Genomic DNA, 22,705 nt, shown 5'->3' with positions numbered 1-22,705 from the left:
TAAAATTAAAACTCTTACCTTACATGATTAACATATACTAATAAAATATAAGCACATTTAATCAGCTAAACTATATCAAATAGTTCGTCCATAAGCATCAGCTCACCTCATAATAGAAATCCCATATGTACATAATAGTGGTGAGTCCACAGGTATATACAGTAAATGTATAGCTTACAGATGTATTAGTCTATTCCATGGGAGTGTGAAAACTCCAAATTAATAACCTGTTCAGCAGAGCTGAGAGAACATCTGTCTTTTGGATAAGTCACTGTCAATTCTATAGAAACATTGTGAAATCATAGATTTTCTCCCTTCAAAATGGGAACTGTTCCCAAAATACCTCAGCAGTATATCTTTCTCCTCCTGCATGGACTATGGAATGACCTCACATGAGTCAATCCCCCCACAATTATCCTTAATAAAAGGTAACATAAGAACTTAATGGGATGGGAATTTAGTGCCCTGACAATTTAAGGATGAGTTCAGGGTTCACAGATGTTGAGTAAATTTATCTAAAGATTTGAAATGTCAGATATTTCTCTTTGGTTGCTAGCCCCGCCTAGTTGGTGTCACCCTTTCCTAGAGCACTGCTTTATCAGGTTCTACCTGATTGTTTTGTGATTCTGAAATGTATATTGATATAATTGTTTTGGCCTGTGGAATTTTTTAAACATGGTTTTAAAAATTAAAAACCTATTAGAGATTGTCCAACTTTTCCTTCTCTCTGCTTCTTCATCCAAAGGAATAAAGAACATGTAGTGGTAACATATATAAGATTATTTATTTTATTTTACTGTAGATCCAATTAACAAGATCATTGCTTGTCATCGACATCTATCTCTTAGCCTGCAGGTGTGCTAAGGTTGGTACTCAAGGCCACTGATATTATGATTCCTGAAAACAGAAAATCAGATAGGTAATTTTCAAGACTACCTGGAAAAGAAGTAGCTTTTGTATGAAACTGTTGTTGAAGAAAGAGTTTTCCCTGGCAGAACATATTTTGAGGTGCCCCTAACCATCTAATCTACCAGGAGGTTTCCCGGAGAAGGTTATTGCAGAAACCAAGAGGCCAGAATCTCACTTGGTGGTGAGTGAAGAGAAAAAATAAAGTCCTCTTCAAAATTCCATGGTACAAAGTGAATCTAAAGAGAAAAAAAAATTCTTCTAGTAGTCATCTGGCGTATTCTTTAAAAGAAGGGACTTAAAGTTAATTCAACACAACTTTCTGAATTCCTTAAATATGTGCAGACAGTAAGCCCTTGATTCCCAGACTGTGAGACTTTGGATTCTGAGTCCTTGGAGTCTTTTAGGAAAGATTTTAAAGAATGAAGTGTGAAAAATTCAAAATAGCAAGTGACTCCCATGAGCAGTTCTATGTGGAATATGCTTAACTAAGCTCTGGTAACTGATAAAGAAATTAAATCAACCTTCCAATCTTTAAATAAACAAAAAACCAAGGCCTAATCTAGCAGGCATTGGATCTAGATGCTTCTCATTTGTACAGTTTTGGGCATATTTTTAAATTTTGCTCCTCTAAAAGAGGGAGTAATGCAAGTCCAAATATCTCAGGTTCAACTCAAAATAGAAATCAAAAAATGCCACCTGACCTCTGCCACTGATGTCAGAAGGACTTTCACTGGAACTCGAATTGTAAACTTCTATAATAGGGATGGCACTCTCTTAGCTGATGCATGAGCCCCCGCTGCTGATGGGAAAGTCCAAAGAGACCTTGCCTTCCATCTGCAATGGCCATTTCCAAAAATTCTCATATCATTTTAATAGATCTGCAGAATTGCTTCTTTACCATACCTTTACAACCCAACAATTTTCAGCATTTTGCATTTATTTTACCTCCACCTAGTTTCCAGACACCTAATCAACAGTGGAAATCCTTGCCACACAGGACTAAAACAAGCTGAACCTTGTGTCAGAAGTTTTTAAATGTAGTTCTCTTAAAGTCTGTATAAAGTCCTTTGATGTATACCTTAATCCTGTGTGGATAATATATTACATAAGTGTTTATGTGCAAGAGGTTTCACAATTTCTGATTCAACCTTTAATCTTTTGTGGCACCCTGAGAAAATCCAAACATATTCACCACTTCCTTATTTGGACCTTGTTATCCAAACATATGTTGTTTCTCCCTAGTCTTTGCAGTTCCAAATGAATCATTTATAAACATTAAATGATATCCAAAGACTGTTTAAAAATACTAATTGTGTTTGATCTTACATAGAGAAACCCATGGCTTTATTCAAGCCCTCGTGCAACATTCTCCATGGTGACCACAATCCAAGGACACCTTGGAAGCTAACACTGAATCAAAAAAAAATTCTTGGCTCTTATAGAATAAAAACTTATTTTTCAAAGGCTCCTTCATAAAGATTACAGTAAAACAGAGTCTTGGGAGGCATAAAGAACGTTGGAGAATCAGAAGAGATGGAAGAGGACATCAGGGAATCAGGGAAGTGGTGGTGCACAACTTTAATCCCAGCACTAAGAAGGCAGAGACAGGTGGATCTCTATGAATTTGACCCAGTCTGTTCTACAACACTAGTTCCAGTATAGCAAAAGTTACACTGAGAAACTCTGTCTCAAAAAAGAACACCAGGGAAACAAGGTTTTATAAAATTAGCAAATTAAACAACCAACTGACCATACAGACAAAGTGCACGAAGGGAACAGAGTTTTAGCATCTATACTTCAGACAAGGACTAAGATTTACATGGCATTATAGAAATTAAATGTAAATGAAATATAAGTGGCAATCAACACACAGACAGATGACCTTTGTAAAAAGGAAGAAATTCAGATAGTCAAAAAATATTTTTAAGTGTGTTCAATATTCATAGACATCATGCTAATTCCAATTAAAATCACTTTTAATTACTAGACCATCCAAATAAAATGTCTGTCATCAAGAAGTCTGATAAATTTTTGGGAACTTGAGAGAAGGCAGTACTTATTCTGATGGTGATAACAAAAAATTAGTTCACACACTAAAGAAATTAGATTGGAGATTTCTCAGAAATTTAAAGATAGAACTAACACATCACTCTCTTATCTCTCTCCAGGAATATACCCAGAATACTCCATACCTTTTGTATAAATATTTATATGCCCTATGTTTGTTGCTGAGTTGTTTACTTTAGCAAAATATTGAAAGCTGCCTAGTTGTTCATTAACACACAAGAAATAACATGTTTGAATAATGTATAATAGGAAAATGTTGTTCATCTCCAAAAATAATGAAATAAGAAATGTTTGAATATAGAATATAAAATACATAAGAGTGGAAGGAGAGGAGGGAAGAGATATTGTATTGGTATGTAAAAAAATAAATAACAGAACAAATAAAAAAATATATAAAAAAATAAATGTATGTGTGTGGTAAAAAATGTACTTGTGGTATAGGAGGAAAAAAATGAAAAAGGAAATAAAAACTGCGAGGGATGCAATCACCCACTGATACAAGGGGGACGGATCTAAAGAGAGTTTACCAAGGCCAGTTGGACTGGGACTGAACGAGGACGCAATCCAACCAGATTCTCTGAATGTGGTCGGATTCTCTGAATGCGGCTGGCCCGGAGTCTTTCTGAAAAGCCATTGACAATGGCACTGGGACTTGTTTCCTCTGCATATACTGGGTTTTGCGGATCCAGTCCATCTGGACACTCACCTTCCTGGACCTGGAGGGAGGCAGGAGGAACTTGAACTTCCCATTGGGCAGGAAACCCTGACTGCTCTTAGGGATGGAGAGGGAGGAGGAGAGGGAGTCGGGGGAGTGGGAGGGTGGTGGGAGGAGGGGTGGAAATGGAAACTTTTATAATTTAATAAAATTACAATAAAAAAGAGAAAAAGAAAAGCTAAATAGTCAAGGGTCAGGAAGGAGTGAATGCAGCCAGTGATTATGAATTAGGAAAGAAAATATAGACAAACATTTATCTAGTTCTTATTCTATAACAGCTTTTTGATTTGAGATTTTAGATTAGACAGAAAAATTATTATATGCAACATGAAGCTTGAGAGTTTCTTTTCCAAATGACTTCCTAATGAAGAATAATAAAAACAGTTATAGCAAAGAAGTAAATATGTCATACTCCAAATAATTTAATTGTGTTTTTAAGCTTCATAGACTTGGTTTTGAACAAATTTATGGATTAAATACAAGAAAGGTATATTATATTTTTACTATTTAGTCCACTAACTGGTATGTCATGAGGATTTAACTAGTTGTGGACATGCAAGGAACTTTATGTTTTGGACAGCTCCATTTATTATATAGTTGTGTTAATTATATTTTATAATGATATAACCTTGCCTTTTTATTATCTACTAAGAACAATTCTGGACAAAAATAAAATGGACTAATCAGTTCCTTAAAGCACAAATAAAACATTTGCTTTTAATCATCAAATAAAAACCTTTTGGAAATCCTAAAAAAAATCCTTGGTCTTTAAAATAATAAGATGTCTCACTGATCATTAAAGTTTACTATTCGTTAGAGTGAACAAATTAGAATGATAAATACATAGGAAGAATTAGTTGTAATAAAATAGTAAAGTAAGATCAGTTAACTAAAGCCATGATTTAAAACTGATAAATATTCAAAAATTATTTTGTGTGTGTGTGTGTGTGTGTGCACATGAGGGGTAGTAGACCATTATTTAAGCATGTATTAATCTGTAGCTTTGAAAGGCAAAGGAGAGCTGATGAACTAAACTTCTAATTTCATCAGTATTGCTGGAAAACAGTCTGCGGACAGCGTGAGACCTTTGTGGTCTCTGGTTATTTACACTGATTTCATCTATTCCTCTGCCAGAGGCTGAGAAAGAGCCTGGCAGAGTGAGTGGTCATTGATGTGTGCTTCACAGAAAAGGGCCTGACTTATTCTGATCCTTCTGATCCTTGCTGTTAGACACAAACCCACTGCCAACTGTCCAGCCTAATTGGAGAAGTGGGAACTAGGGGTTTTGAATGTTTCGCATTGTGGTAAATATAATGCTGACCATTAAAAAATACTATGTTTTGAACTGCGGCAAAAATGTGATAAATTTCTGTATCTTATCTATATGTTAGAAAGATCATCATAAAGCTGACCTATAAGGTTGCTTTTAATGTATTATGAATAACACAAATAGATTTTTATCAGAAGTTATGGAATTCTTTTCATGAAAGACTCAAATTTTATAAATAAACTTCCACCTTACATTTTACTTAAGATAATAGATTAATATCATACAAGTACATTTCCAGCATGAGAGATGAATTGCATCAACCACTTTATTTCAAGGCCCAAAATTCTTTGTTTCAAATAAAATATCAATGCATTTTCAAAAGAAAAATATAAGTTTAATCTATAGTAGAACTTCAGCAGATTGAAATATTTATCAACTATTTACAGAGATAGAGGTCTAAATGCAAGATACACTTGAAAAGAAAACATATCTCTGTTCTTAACATATTCTATTCCTGCATTCAGGATTTTCCTCTTACTACTTAGAAAGTTATCCCACTTAGAGTTTCACAAAATTCAGTCGTTCTATACAGCTACCATTTTCAACTGTGTATACTTCTCTGGTACATATAGCATTACAAGTTCCAGAGAACTCTCCTGATGATAATTTGTATTTGAAGAATCAAAGCATCATTTTTTTCTGTGTTTCTGAGCGTGCTTTTTGCTGCTGAACATCTGCAAAAGGGGTTGGTCTTTCTTCTTAGAGTAAATATCTTTTCTATCCATAGACAAATATTATAGGAGTAGTTAGACTGCAGTATTCATTTACAGACGATTGATGTGATGTCAACAGTTTTTAAGAAACAGGTCTGGACTTCTCTATGAAACTTTCCAAAGCTAAGAACTTTAACCTTGTCATTTCTTAGGTGGCAAAATACAAAGAACCATGGAGCCCAGAGGTTAATATCAGGATGATTAATTATTAATTTGCATTTTTACCTCAGTCATTCTTTCTCCTTTAAAGAGCATGATTCAATTTCTAACATAACCATTATGTGGTAAACTGTAACCAGCTATTTTTCAATGATGAAAACCAACCAGAATTAAAACCCAACATGGTTAAATAACAAATAAATTTTAGAGTTTCACTTCAAATTCAGTATAGTTCACATTCCCATCTGGCTGTCTATGACTTCCCATCCTTAGGTCAGACTCTTCCTGTCTTTGTTCTTCTGGTTAGCCAGACTTAGATAAACTCCTTTTTCTCTCTGCTTCATTTTCCATTCTCCTGACTTCTCTTTTGCTTCCCAGACAACATGCTAATTTCCTTTAAATTCCTTTACCTTTGTTTGCACCAACAATTTACAATGTTACATAAGTACAACATTTCAAATAAGAGCAGAAGTAGATATAATCTCAAATAACAAAAATAGTTTTAAATTTTCATCAGCATATAAATACCTGTATCAAAGTGAAACAAGTGAGATTAGCAGTAATTTTCTTTATCCTAATCAATTTCCATAAATGATGACAAGTATTTATAACTCACTGAATCCAAATAACTGAAACCCATGTATTTTTTTTCTTATATGGAAACAAAAGCAGAATTTTTCCAAGACATTATGTATATTGTCTTTTTTCCAAAGCCAAACCTTTTAAAAATAATTCAGCTGTTTTTCCAAGCAATGTCAGGCTAGCAGCTGGCCAGCAGTCAAGACCCAGACCTTATTACAGAACCATAAACGGTGTCACAATGAGTGAAGAAATTAGCTTAGAAGGAAGGGAGGGAGAACAGTGGAAAGAGTGACCCTGACTGTCATGCAAAAGAGATTGTTAAGGCCTGCAGTTATCATTAACCTCAGATTCTCTCTTCAGCTTTCCCTGTACCTTATCAATTTCTGGCAACCAATTCCCCACAACCCTTCATCACAAGTGTGCATCCTAATAACCCATGCCCACCTGCCTGAACAAAGCATATGCTAATGCCCCTGGCTGTAAGTATCTTCTTCAAGCCAAGACAAGACAGTCCATGCTGTGTATAAGGGGGCAAGAGAAAAATGGAGTGTTGAGGGAGGGGGAGATGCAGCCCTTGATATGCCTCACTGTCCTTCTTTGTTTCTTTGGAGAGTTTTCTTTTCTGGACAATAAGTCCCACCTCATTGACTTTGACCTCACAGTCTTGGAACTGATTCAATCAAATGCTCAAAAGGGATGGAAAAGTTTGTCTTTCCTTTTCAGAAAAATAAAGGGGATTAGTTTACAGAAACAAATAATATGCCAAAGTCAATCAAGTTCCTGTACATCATATTTAGGGTGACAGCCTCTCCGACAATTAAATGAGGCCCATCTAGCATGTGACCCCTCTTGCTGTTAAGTAAGTCCTGACTGGCAATAGTGACCTGCTTATTTGAGTCTAATCAGGGGACCCCAAAGTCTCTTATATGTGCAGGAAAATCAGAGACATCTCTTGATACACATATGGCATGAGTGACAATAATGTGTCCAAACTAGCACTCAAGCCAAGATTTGTCTGAGATAGCTTGAGCTTCCCAGAAACATAAACACATGGAACAGAAAAGTATCATAATAAAAGTCAGAATACAAACAAAAACAAAGAGCACTCACTCACTGACCAGGTTTTTAGGAGAATGCTCACTCAACAAATGTTTTGAGGGAACTCCCATGGCAACACATTATTTGTTAGGGTCCCACAAAAAAGCATCATCATCCATGTATGCTATCAGCAAGAGAAATTTCATTCTTACATTTTTGGACTTGCCATCCGACGCAAAGGCAAAATAGTGAACACCCTGAGAGCAGTTTGCAGGCTCCATTTAAGCACAGTCAAGGAGTGGTCCTGTTGGGTCCAGGGGGGTTGCGCAAAGATGAGAACACCACCAAGTCTAATAAACCAGAAGAAAACTTTATTCCAGAAGTCAGATCCTAGGAAAACCAGAAGCAAACTTAAAAAGAATAAAATAAAGATAAAACACCACGGGGCACAGAAGCTTATCAGTTAGCTGAGACCACAGCCAGAGATGGTGTTTGTTAGGCTGTGGCAAAAGGCTGGTTTCTGAACCCACTTTTTATAGTAGGGGCACCAGACACTATCTCTGAACTAGAGAAGTTTTACAACCTTGCCCTGACCCTTGGGTTGGTCAGCAGAGATCCTAAAGAGAGGAGTGAGTGCTAATGTCAATGAGTAATTAGGCAGCCATCAAGAAATATGTTTCAGGGGAGATTACAACGAAAGTCACTAATTGCGAGAAAACAGATATCTTTAGCAATTAGTCAGAAAAGGGGCTGCTTGTAACACTAGAAGTTTAATAAATTAGTATTAACTGGTTCTTGGGCTGAGAACGTAGAAGAAAAGCCTTTCACACTGTTTCCAAGTAAATTTTCAGATACTGACTGCCATACTTTACAACCTCCATTATCAGAGCTCATTAATTAAACCTTTTTATTTATCCACTGTCTCCTTGTACCTCTCAGTGTAAAGCGGAGTCTTATGCCTCTCCTCTGGTGTCGCCAGTTTCCCATAACAGAGACAATGTCTAACACAGAGGTCACATATCTCTGTCTCCTAAAGGTTAACTCAGTTCACATCTGTCGTTTATCAGGGAAGGTCAGAACACTGCTCTCAATTTGTAGAGAGACACTCTGGCCTTGTAAATAAAACAGCCAGTTGTAAAATGACCTACGCTTCCAAAGCATCTGAGAAAATAACTCACTGTGAATGACTGATCCTTGATCTGCTGAGAAAGCTGCTGATAGTCTGTTCTCATTCTCCTAGACTTATAACTTTATATTTCTTTATTTTTACATTCTTATTTTTGGAATCTACATTTTTATTTTCTTATGCTTGGACTCTTCAGTCCAACAGCAGTTAAATCATTGTAGATATGCTTGACTAAAATAAGTGGTAATGATGTTAGTATGTTCTAATTGGCTAAGGTTAATCAGGACTGATTCTGTCTACCACTTTTCTATTTTGGGCAGTCCTAGGCTTAGACTTTGAGGTAAAGTAGAGGCTGGGAAGTCTAGTATACTCTGAGTGTGTGGGCTGCATCAGTGGCCAAGGTTTGATGCATTCTTTTGCTCTTGTCCTTTGTCTGTTGTCAGTGACACCAGAGACTAATTGTCTTTTGGTTGTGACTCTTTTAGAAACTGTTTGTTCAGTCTCAGAAAACTGAAATTAAGGCTTGATCTCTGAGAGAATACTGAGCAACCAGATGTGGATGCTGTTCAGTCCTTTCAACATTCACATTTGATCTGACTGCTTGTATGGGTAAAGATGTAAAAATAGATAATTATAATAAAAAAGATAATACATATGATAAGTAACTCAAGTCCTTAACCATGAGCTTTAAGAGAGATAGTCACTGGGGACAGGATCTTTGCACACTAGGATTCATTTCTATTTTGAGAATGATAACATAGATCGTCAAGGGAAAGCTTTAACCACACCTACACAGTGTAAACAAGGGCTCAGGACACGTATGGTCATCTTCTCAAAGTCATCAGTAATGTACACCTAATCTAGTACACCATTGTACACGATAATGTACACCATTTCAGTAAAAAACAGAGGTAGATGAATATAATGTCCTTATTACAATTTGGCATGTCAGTCCTATGCGTGGATTGAAAAGGTTTATTGTTACTACCCAAAAGAATCCATATATTGTGTGTTGTAGTAGGATCCTTGGCAATAAGACTGAGCACATCCCTGTCAGTGAATAAGACAGGTTTCTCCTCAAACATATTAAGAAGCCAAATATTAGACATAAGAGACTGTGAATATTGATTTAATTACCATTAAATTCAATGTTTCATCATGGTCAGAGTTAGATGAAGATTATACAGTTACAGTTAACTTATGAAACATTATAAATTAAAGCATTTTTTAAATGCATTTGTAGGAACAAGGAAGTTGCTTAAAGCAACGTGTCAAGATTTCAGCTATATGAACTCCAAAACTGGTATTATTATCTGTTAGCAACGGTTTTTTATATTAGACACCAATTTGGGCAAGGAAATGTCTATAATTGGGGCAAAGATGACCTTAGATGAATTTTTAATTAGGCTCTGGACCTGAAAAATTCTGATGTCTCCACAATCACTAAAGTTCTTACCACTGAATCAATCTTGTAGGGTCCATTGAAAGAAGAAGCTTCTTCCTGGGATGCTATTCATTTTTAAGTCTCCACCAAGGTCCTGAAGATGCCTCAGTAGCTTCCACATCTAATAATTTACAATTTTTCTAAACTCTGGAATCAGACCATGTGTTTTTGAAAGTACATTTTACGTATATGGTGAAAATGGAGGAGTAAAATAATTGAATTAGTTAAAATATAACATGAAGTCAGATATGAGCCTCATGTGCACAATCCTTCAGTGAAGTGGGTATGTGAAAACTCAGTGAGTATAGATAATTGAAACTTCTGGCCTCACCTCAAATTATAGATCCTTTAGTCTCAAAAAAAAATCTCCTAATCAGGGAATCAAAACAAGGCTTTTCCATGAGTCTAAGTGTGGGGGTGTCAAGAGGAACTTCACCAGTTTTTAAGAAATTCCTTAGCCTTGTCATACTGTGACCAAGATAGGGCCATTTCTTCTCTAGAGTTAACGTTATTTGTTTTGTTGATGTGAGAACACCTCTCAAATATTTTAAAAAGTGAAAAAAAGAAAATTAAAACACTTTGGAGACATCATGGATTATTAGAGATAATGAATGCAGAAAAAGTGTCTCTGAGATTTCAAGATATGGGGATGATGCTCATTGACCAGATACCAACATCCTCATATGTCAATAACTCCTTCTGCAGTTTTTGAACATATGCTCTTTGTTGGATGTTTTATTTTGTTTGTAAGCAGATTTTAACTGTGTTCATGGCAGACATCACAAATATTACAGTTACAACTATGTTGTATATGATTGACACAAGTTTTGACACTGAAATTATTTTTAATAACACAACCACAAATAGCAGAAATCTGTGCAGGACCAAGGGCTCCTTCTGCTTTCAAATAATTTATAAGGTTACCATAAATTATGATACACAATGTAGTTATGTTCCTGGATCTGGTTATTCTGAAACCAAGCTTACCTGAGGATTCAGAGAATAAAGGTGAGACCACCACATGGATGAACTCTTAATTTTTAAATGCAGACACTTTTGGAAGCCAGTAACAGTCAGGAAGAAAGTGAAGAAAATATGTATGCTGAGAAAATGAGTGATTTATCTCCTCGTAAATACCCATTAAGAAACACACATTTTTATATGAATTTTGAGAAGGAAGATGGTTCTCACACAAGTAATTACTCAACAAAAGATTGGCTTCTACTTGGAATGAAATACAAAATATATGAGGAAAATACTGAGTTATTCTTCATTCAAAGGAAGTGGTCAGATCTTTCTGAAAATAGCAAGAATTTTTGGAAACTGGGAGACCAGGTGCTCTGGGACAAAAGCTATCAATTAGGTGCTTCTGACAAGAAGATTCAGATCCACATTGACAACAGCCATGAATAAGCACACAGAAATGGATAACAGAGATGTAGACATTGTGTGTTGAGTTACACTAACAGCATCCTGCACTATTTATAGATTGCCCAAACCTCACAGATCATCAAGCTGACTTGAATCCAGGATGGACAGAGCAAACTATGTCCTCCTTTGAAAAACAATGTGAAATTCTCAGATCCAGATTAATCATTTTCATTGACTCCCAACCCCCAAACCTATGTATAAAGGACAGAAGAATCCTAGGTAATTCAGACTGATTATATCCCATTAGACTTCCCCAAGCCCATATTGAGAAATAATAAGTGATTACTGTGTGGTCTCAGCCTTAAGCTTAGACCACAAAGTCAGAAGTTACATTTTCTAAGTTGACAAAGAGAAACTGAAAACAGAATGTTCAAACTCATTCAATGGGAAAACATACCCACTGATATTATACTTCACTGTGACCTGAGCCTGAATGAATAATTCTTAGTGAGAAGAGGATGATTTGATACATAATAAGTATTATATGACACTGACATTGTCTACACATCTCTCTTGTCTATCTTTGAATCTAAAACACTGTACTAATCAGAGAATCCCAGTTTCAATATGTCCTGAATCACCTGAAAATCTCTAAATATTTTCTGAGCTTCTTTGGCATTTGATGTTTCTAACCAGTATAATTTCTACATCCATCAGAAATTCCTTTTGTTCTTGTTAATTTTATAATTCCTGGAATATTTTCTGGTGTATATAAGCATTAAAGAAAATAATAAAGTGATTTAGAAAGTATTAGAAATAAAATATAAAGAATGAGAGAATAAGAAAAAACACAAATAGAGTTGGAAAAGATTAGAAGGAAACCATAAAGGGAGACAGAAGGGACATTTCTGAATAGAGATAAGAATACAGAATCAGAACACAAAAGAAAAATAAAGAAATGATCTGAAGGAAACCATCAAGAGAGCGTGTGCGTGTCTTTTTGCTTTATTCTCACTAATAAAAAATGATACAGTAAGTCAAATCTATGAGTTTCTTTCAAGCTCAGAACTGCTGGAACCTGGAACACAAACAGCAGAACCTGGTACTGTTGGTAGGAAAAGGCAGCTCTTTTTGCAGCTTTTTTAGATTGTGACATTTTCCTGGGGAATGTCCAGAAATAAGAGGTAATCCCCTAAGAGATGTCACAGATTTGATCTCATAAATTATATTGCAGGACCCTACATTGTGCCAGTGATTAAAAAGAATAAGCAATACAATAGTTTCCTATGTGTTTGCTTTTCTTTGATGATGGGTCAACAGAGTCTAAATAAAAACAATTCTGAAAAATCACTTAAGGAAATGTTCAACATTATTAGTAATCAGAGAAATGCAAATCAAAACAACTCTGAGATTCCATCTTTCATCTGTAAGAATGGTCAAGATCAAAAACATTGACAACTTATGCTGGAGAGGTTGTTTAGAAAAGGGAACACTTCTGCATTGCTGGTGGGAATTCAAGCTGGTACAGCCCCTTAGGATGTCAGTGTGGAGATTTCTCAGAAAATTAGCAAACAACCTTCTTCAAGTCCCAATAGTACCACTTTTGGCTATATATTCAAAGGATGTTCAATCGTGTCACAAGGACACGTGCTCAATATGTTCATAGCAGCTTTGTTTGCCATAGTCAGAACCCAGAAACAACCTAAATGCCCCTCAACCGAAGAATGGATAAAGCAAAGAAAACAAGCCGACAGATCACAATCTCAGAGAACTTAGACAACAATGAGAACACTGAGAGACATATAGATCTAATCAACATTGGAAAGTAGAAAAAGACAAGATCTGAGGACCTTGCGGGAGGGTTGAAGTTGAACTGGGGAGGGGAGAGGCATGGACGGGAGCACAGAAAATTTAGAGCTCAATAAATATCAATAAAAAAGAAAAACAACTCTGAATGGTATTAATAAATATTTTTTAAAGGAATTGAGATCAGTACTGGTTACATGACTGATTTTCTTAAATTTGTAAATTCAGCCCCAGGTTTCGAGACCAGCTAACTTTAGATTTAGAATATAGTAAGGGCAAATATTAAGAACTGGTACACAGAGAAAGGTGGAAATGACACACCTCTTTTTCTAGATAGAGTTTCTAGATAGACACACCATTTGATGATAAGGACCCCACGTGTGTTCCAGAGACCTCTTCTTTGCCTCTTAATGAGGAAATTCCTTTATTATTATCTCATTCAGGATCAAAGCAAGAGGCAGCAAAATATTTTCCCCTGAATTGAACTCCCCTGTCATTTCTAACTGTAACTCATTCCACTCAACCCCCTTAGAATGTAAAAAGGAGTCAAAATGATTGGGTGCTGCCATAGTCAGACCCACCATCAAGGTGAATTTGTGGGGAAAGAAAATAAATAATTTGTAAAGAGTTTGTGGGCCTGGAAAAATAGCTTTGAGTGGCTGCTGAACTGAAATTAACAAATCAAGCCTGGCTGACAGTATTTGTGGTACTACAAGAGGCCCCTGATACTAATTGGAAATTTTAACAGTTCATTCCCCCATTCTTACCTTAATGTCAACACTCAGGATAATTCTACTAACTCATTTCTCCAGCTGCTTTCTTCTTTTCCTACTCTGAGTACTTGCTCCCCCTTCCCTCTTGGTAAGTGTCACTAAGGAATGCCCTGTTTGTTTACTCTTACTAGTAAACATACAATAGTGTGTCAGGAAGCTTCTTCTTGCCCTAATGTGTTCCCATTTGGTTGAAAGGGATGCCTCTTCTCTGTGATTTGAAACATTACTATGTGACAAGCCTTTCAGGTGGTTTGGAGATGTTCCAGATTGAAACATTTGCTATAGGACACTTACCCTCTCTGCTTCCTCATACTTCCTCTTAGCTCCCTCCTTTAATTTTCTTACCTATCTCTAAAGGTTTCTGCCTTTGGCAAATCTCATTTAACCGTCATTTAATTTGAAAGATTATGAAATCATTCCCATTGACAGTTCAGAATAATTTTTTTCCCTATTATGCATGGAGCAACTATTTTTATTTCTTTGCTGTATCTAATTTTATTAACAGTGCACTATAAAAGAATTAGTAAAATTACCAGTCTCCCTATATGGTGTATTCATAACTAATATTTTTGTTTCAATACTGAAAGAACATCAATTCAAAAATCATTATTTTTACGGATAATTTAAATCATGAAACAAAAATACTAGTATTAGAAAAAACTACTAAATTAATGAAACTTTTTTTTAAGTAAGTTTTATTAAATTATAAAAGTTTCCATTTCCGCCCCTCTTCCCAACACCCTCCCACTCCCCCCACTCCCTCTCCTCCTCCCTCTTCATCCCTTAGGGCAGTCAGGGTTTCCTGCCCTGTGGGAAGTTCAAGTTCCTCCCCCCCCCTCCAGGTCCAGGAGGTGAGTGTCCAAACTGACTTGATCCCCAAAATCCAGAATATGTAGAGGAAACAGGTCCCAGTGTCATAGTCAATGGCTTTTCAGAAAGACTCCGGGCCAGCCACATTCAGAGAATCCGGTCAAATTCCGAGAATCTGGTTATATCACTTCCTCGTTCAGTCCCAGTCCAACTGGCCTTGGTAAACTCTCATTATATTCGTTCCATTGTATCAGTGGGTGATAGCATCCCTCGCAGTACTGATTTCGTTTTTCATGTTCTTCCTCCTTCTGTTCCTCATTTGGACCTCGGGGGGCTCAGTCCGGTGCTCCAATGTGGGTTTCCGACTTTATCGCCGTCCTTCGCCAGATGAAGGATCTATGGTGACAAGCAAAATATACATCAGTATGGTTATGGGCCACGGCCGATTCAGGCACCCTCTCCTCTGTCCAGAGAACAATCTGGGGGATCTCTCCTTGGACCTGGGATCCCATATATAATCAAGTCTCCTGTAAACCCTAAAATGACTCCCTTAGTTGAAAAATATTCTTCCCTGATGAAACTTTTAAAGCCAAGTAAAAAAATACAAATTAATGTTAAGTCACCATATAAGTGATCAGATTATTTACTGTGTTAAAAACTATATTTTAGCCATTCTAAAAATTAATGTAATCAATTTCTTATTTATACCTCTGCCATTTAAAATGTTTAAGCCTCTCACAGAAGACAAAATTTCCTCATGCCTTGCATGTTGCTAGGGCTCTTTTCAGACTATGTATACTTGTGAGTGAATTGGCCTTCTTTGCTTGGACAAGGTCGAGTCAGTCACCCTATGCTCTTTTTTACAAAAAAAAAACAACAAAAAACAAAACAAAAACAAAACAAAACAAAACAAAAAAAAACCCTTACACTTGGTTCTGGCAGCAAAAGTCCCATACTTCTGAAATATAAATTTGTACCTAAAGACCTATAACCACTGGCCCCAACTAAACTATGGAGAAATTGGAACCTAAGGTAACATGTCTGAGTAATGCGTCTCTTTCTTTTCACTTCATTAATAGACGATTTAAATTATATTTCCAGTAATTATGTATCCATTTCAGACTTTGAAGATTTCTAACTGGCTACAGCTTTAAATAAACAAAAACCTTTACTGAGGCTTCAAGCGTTTACTCAGTTTTTTTTTTCTGTCTGTTACTATCAGGCCACTGACCACATTTCCTAAGGCTAAAGTGAAGTCTAAACAATTTTCCTTGCTACAAGTTACCAAGTAAGAAAGAAACTCACCAAACAGGCTTCAAAGCAAATTTCTTACTGTTTCTTTGTTTAAAAGAACTTGTTTTATAATGAGTACTTCAGTAATCAAAAGTTTGTATCCACTGATAAAAAACTGGGTTAGAGAAAAATACAAAGTTTAAAGTTTATTCTCTAAGGATTAAAAGGGACTTTCATATATAAAAAAGTATTTTAAGTTATATGAGAACAAAGCTTGGCAGGGTGGAACATAACTTTAATCCCTGAACTGGGGAGGTAGAGGCAAGTGGAATTCTGTGACTTTGAGGTCATCCTAGTCTACAAGGTGAATAACAATACAACCAGGGCTGTTACACAGAGAAACAAGTTTATATAAGGTTTGAGGATAAAAAAGGTTAAGTTATGATAAAAATGATTTAAGATACATAAAAGTAAAAAAGATTAAAATCTCTTCTCTATGCTATTGGTAATTAGAGACTTCAAATATTCAGGGTTTTGACATTAATCAATAGAACTCAGACAAGGTACTAATCTAGACCTAATAAAGGCTGATTTTATTACCTTAGTCACAAGTTCAAGATTACAAAGTCCCTTTGGTTGTTTTCTAAGTAGAGAGTTAAAAATGTTTCTCATTTTGGTAAAAATCATCAGCCTTATCAATATAGATCCACTCTTCAAGATGAATGAAAGTATGTTAATGATTTAAACCAAAATCACTTTTAGGTTACCAAAATTTTACTGTGACTCAAGGGCATGAATCTATTGCCTGTTCTCTGTGCAATCTATGTTCTGTGTAACAGCCCTGGCTGTATTGGAACTTGCCTTGTATATTTGGTTGACCTCAAAATCACAATGTTCCACTTACCTCTACCTCCCCAGTGTAGGGATTAAAGTTATGTGCAGTCACTTCCAGATTTGTTCTTATATAACTTAAAATACCCTTTTTATCTGAAAGCCTTTTTTAATTCTTAGAGCATAAATTTTAAACTTTATATCTTTTTCAAACCCAGTTATTTATCAGTGAACACAAGTACAATATGGACTTGAAAACATACTACAATAATAATAATAAGACCTCTGGATCTTTTGCCCCTTAAAAAGTTTCTTATAAGCTTTAGGAAATCAACTTGGATACACCACTTTCCACAGGGTAAATGAACTACAGATAAGTAATACCAAACAGTAGTCTAATTTCCCACCTATCTATTCCTCCAAGGATGGGACATCTCCCTCTTACTCTGCTTTGAGAAACCCCTCTCCCATCTGCCAGTACTATGAAACTAGAAATTTCTAATGTACAGCTAAGAGAAAGATTTCCCCATAAAAGTAGCTCTTTTCTGCCAATTAATACACTTTGTTACAGCAGATTTCAAAACAATAAAAGGCTAAAGACTCCTACAACCACAGTCTGAATGTTCCTAGCCTTAGATGGTCCTATTGAGCCATGGCAAAAAAAATAGCATTCTGTTCTTCTCAGATATAGTCAACATTCAATCTTTTAATTCCCAAGATATGCTCCAGTGTCAGCAGGGCTTAGTCATGGATGATTTCTGCACAACTTTTCACTTTTTTGTTATTAAAAAAAAGGCTGAGATGTTAAGTTTCAAACCCAGGACATATGACTCTGGTGCCCATTTATCACATCAGAGCTGGTCCTGACTACCAGGTTATTCCAATTTCCCTCAGTGTCCACTTGCTAGAGGTTATGTCACAATACCCCATCTTCTATCATGAATGCTCCAGCATTGGGCATGTACTCTATTAAAAATGTTCTATTACTAATGTTATATTAGGAATATATAATTATTCCTATTATATATAGGAATATATAATTATTATATTATTATATAATATATATATAGTAATATATAATTATTCCCTCCTATTCTCTCTCTCTCTCTCTCTCTCTCTCTCTCTCTCTCTCTCTCTCTCTCTCTCACACACACACACACACACACACACACACACACACACACAGTATTATATATATTGGAAATATATATGTGACAATCTCCATATGTTCTTCAGCCATTAATTCAGATTGAAGAACTTTCTGTGTGTGTATGAAATAGGATGTTCCTGTCCTCTCATAGCCCAATTTGTTTATTGATTGCTTTTATGTCAATTTTAGGAACTCTGTCAGCTTCAGCTATACCTACAACTTTGTTTTTCAGCAGGTGCACACTGATAATTGAATGAACTATTTATCTAGAAATGTTTTGTAAGCATTGATTGCTCAGTAAAAAAAATGATGGAGAATTAATATATACAGCTAATGCTTTAGACGACATCGTTTACATGGGGTCTCAGATTCAACATATTAAGACATACTTAACCAAAATGTAAAATGCTCACTATAAGTGGATTCATGTTACTCCTCTGTGTAACAGTAGATCAAAAATGTCCTGTTTTCAAGTGCAACTACACTTATAAGTTGTTTAGAATCATTCTCAGATTGCTATAAATGTGAATGTTCTTCATTCTCTAATCAGTACCATTTGTCATTCTAGGCTGAAACCGTGCTCTATAGAAAAGTTGACTTCAGACATTTAGAATTCATTATATGCTCGGCCCAAAGAGAATTTTACATGCTTCATTTTAGAGGGATTCCAGTGGCCATGTCAGAGGACCAACAAATTACAATTGACTTCAGTGTGTCAGTCCTTGAGGAAGTCAATCACTGATGGGTGAATCTTGGATATAAAAGATCCCTGGACTACAGATCATAAAGTGTCTTTGATTCTGCTGTGCCTTCACATTTTTGCCAGTGATGTTTCTCTGACATGTCATAGGGTATGAATGTGTATGCGGAGATTCTCACTGCCTCTAATGTAGTGTGTTTATCTTATAGATACATCTTGTTTTACTGGGCACTTTTACCTATGGAATAAATTAAGATGATTTCTTCTTAGGTTGTATTGTCCATTTGATAATAATAATGTTAGTTTAATAGAAATTTAATGATAAAAAAGAAGAAAGTATTCTATATCTAGAAAACAAGAAGTACAAGATGGAATAAAGGTAAAAAAACAAGGTAAAATGTGCATTATTATAAATTGATTAAATTAAGTTATAAATGCTGATGGAATAAGCTTAATCTATAGGAGTTTTCATAATTAATTATAAGTCTCCATGTTACTTTTTGGGTTGCTGGTGGCCCAAAGAAAATTCCATCTACAGGTACCTACCAGGACATTTTAACCAATTTCAATGTAGAAACCTGGGTAATTTTAAAATGAAATATCATGTTTCTATTTCAATGTTTCAGAACTTTCCTATAACAAAATAATAAAATAAACAGAAGAGATCAGTTATAAAAAAGAATTTAATATTCTGGGTCAAATAAATTATTACATTAATGTACAACCTTCTCTGGAGCAAATACTAAACTTGTAATTTAGATATTTGAAATTAAAAGAAAATCACAAATGATAACACTTCAAGATGGGGTTTTGCAATATAATAAAATTGCCTGAACTAGAAAGCTACAAAGAAAGATATATATTATAGGACATATTCTAATTGGTCTTAATAATAAATAACTGGAATTGGATAACAGAGTAAATACTGAAAGAGCGAAAATTAAAGGAGTCAGCAATTAGAAAGACTTCTTTTAACAGGGATCTATTTTAATAGGGATCTATTTCTATGTGTCTAGCAAGTAATCTCATAATCCTATTCAAAGGCCAAAGGCACGGTATTTTTTTGTTTTGATTCTGTTTGGGCACATCAGAAACACCTTCCTTCATGGTTTCTGACACGCTCAGGATGTGGTTTTCACACTGTGTATCTAGCACAATAATATATGGCTGTGTCTTCATTCTTGAGGCTACTAATCTGTAGATAGGCAGTGCTGACAGAGGTGTCCAAAGAGAAGACAAACCGTTCTTTGAAACCATCAGCATAGCCTGTGTTCCCATTGTCTGTTCTAATATACCCAATCCACTTTAGGTGCTGTCCTGGTTCCTGCTTCACCCAGGTAATTGAATAGTCTGTGAAGGTATACCCTGAAGCCTTGCAGGAGATCTTCACTGACTGCCCTGGCTGCTTCAGTTCAGATGCAGACTGTACAAGCAGGACCTCTGCTTGAGCACCTGTGGAGAGAACATGGGGAAGTAAGGAGACATGCAACTGCCTCAGTTTACACTGGAGCTCTGGATTTTGATGACTTACTTTGGACAGCTGCCAGCAGGAAAAGGAGCCTCCACACACACTCCATGTTGTATGAGATTGGGACAGAGTTGTTTCTTGAGACTAATCAGGGACTCCCTTGCTAGGTGAGGAAGGAAAGACTCAGATATCTATTCTAAAGGCTTTGCATATGGCAGATTTGCATATGACTGGGTAGTGAACAAACCCAGATATAAGTTCTAATATATAAGAATAGATTATTCCAGGTGAGTAAGCCAATGTCCAGTTTCTGCTGTTTATGTCTTCATGTTGGTTGTATTGTCCTCCCAAGGACTCAGCTTTAGCTGGGTCTGCACCCTGATTTCTTCTCCCTCACAGTCTAGCTGCCTGATCCTATTTAATGGGGAAACAATGCTCTATGCCTCCCATTCATCATGTGCCTGCCTAAGAGCCTTTATCCTTTCTTGTGTAGACTGTCCTCTAGAAACTGAGACATCTGCATCAGTTCTTTTTTGCCTGATCAACACAATCAAGTATGTGTTGTACTTGAATTCTTAAGGTTCTATGGATGCCTGTTTCAGGGTCTAACCATTTTTGATGAAGCAGATAGAAATAAAATACATTTCTATTCAAAATTATGAAATGGGTCGTCTCTCTTTATATAAGTCATGTAATAAAAGTTATAGATTTGAAAAAGAATAAGGGGGTACATGCTGAAGTTTAGAAAAAATGACGTACTTACATTAAAATAAAAATTTAAAATTACTACAATAAAAATGTTCAAGTAGACTTTATAATGAGGAAGTGTATAAATCTGGTGAGAGAGATCAGTGATTATATACATGTACTTCTTTCCAAAACACTTAAATTTGTTTTCTAGCACCCACATTAGGAATCTCACAACCACCTATAATTCTCAGTACATGAGGAACAAACACCATTAGCCTTCTTTGGCACTTATGTTCATATACACAAAACAAGACAGAGGTACGTAATTACAATTATAAAAATTTGAAAACAAAGAATAGTTTAATCAGATATCAACTTAAGTAAAAATTCTTAGGCTAAAATATAAAATCTGGATATATTGCTTGTGGTTTTGTAAATATTTCAGTGCAGACAATCCATTCTGGATTTTTGAAATCTCATGAAGAACTTTTGCTCATTTTAATTTCTTTTCATCTCTTTTATAATCTAAACTTAACAAGACTGCACATCATTACAGAAATCTGATTCTATGAACTTTACACATTTGGTTCTTCTAATGGGATATAATTTGAAAACAAATGGCTGATAGGAATGTACAGTCCTGCCATCATCAGAAACAAAGTTATGAGCAGGCTGGAAAGAAAGATACTGGGGATATCTAGGGATGTCTTGCTTCTGACATAAAAAAGTAGTATTGTTCGAATGTGCACAGTATTGTGTACTGATAGTGCCAATGTAGGACAGACAATGATAAATGGGCACAATAGAAAAAACTTTGAGTCTGATAAATAATGTAAGAAATAAGTACAATACCTCTATGCACAAAGACAAGCTTCTGTACTTTTCACCATCCATTTATTGGTAGCATATATGCTATTTGTCAAAGTAAGTCAATAATTGCCAGCTTCATGAACCTGTACTTTGTTCTTTATTCTGGGCAGGAAGAGGAAGTCCGGACTGATGAAAAGTCTGGTCTTCTGTGCACCTGGCTCAAGGATGCAATTGAAACCATGGAGATTTGGTGCCCCCTGATGTATGACTGGCTTTCTGCAGTATAATGGTCTTACTACTATGATCATAGCACCATGAATGCTCCCTGTGCATTCTTTGTAAGGAAGAAAGACCTGTCACAAAGCTGCTCCATAGTTTGGAATTGAAGAATATGAGATTGCAGAAATATAAAAAAATTATGATGATTTCAGATTATAACTTAATCTCGTGTGTTTATTTTCGAGTGTTATTGGTAGGTGGGTCACATAAGCATAGGTGATTTCTTGTGGCAAGTGAAACAGTGCGTCTATGCTAAATGTTGAGAGAACAGCATGACATTTTATTGACATAGTAGACATGTAAAATCATTCAACAGTTAACAGTTTCTGAAGTAGAGTAAAATATATTTTAAGATGATAACTATCTGTGTAACAATTCTTATAGGAATTCAAATCTTTAGTATTTTATTATTCACATCAGTGTGGCAAATTGATGAATCAAATGCTGACTCTTCATTTGAGTATTGAGCCTATTTATACAAGCTCACTTAGTATTCACTCTCATTCTCTCTGTCTCTGTCTCTGTCTGTCTCTCTGTCTGTCTGTCTTTCTTTGTGTGTGTGGTGTTTTTAATTATTGTAAGTGTGTGCACTTTGTGTGCACAGGTGATTGTGCTTGTGTATATTCACAGCATACTGAGGGGAATCCCACATCACCTCCTCTTTTCTGTCCAATTAAAGAGGAAGGTTTTAGGTTTAATAT

General features: G+C 35.7%; 1 gene segment (V, D, J or C); it reads right to left on the bottom strand.

The window, feature by feature from the left end:
• Positions 1-19,877: 19,877 nt before the first annotated feature.
• LOC148120351 (immunoglobulin heavy variable 7-4-1-like) lies at positions 19,878-20,437 on the bottom strand. The segment is given in 2 exon segments: positions 19,878-20,209; positions 20,289-20,437. Coding segments are annotated over 2 exon segments (363 nt in total).
• Between the last annotated feature and the right edge of the window lie 2,268 nt (positions 20,438-22,705).

The sequence above is a fragment of the Myodes glareolus genome, chromosome 11 (genome assembly GCF_982192425.1).
Source record: "Myodes glareolus chromosome 11, mMyoGla1.1, whole genome shotgun sequence".
Lineage (NCBI taxonomy): Eukaryota > Metazoa > Chordata > Mammalia > Rodentia > Cricetidae > Myodes > Myodes glareolus.
This window is presented reverse-complemented; position numbering and strand designations above follow the sequence as displayed.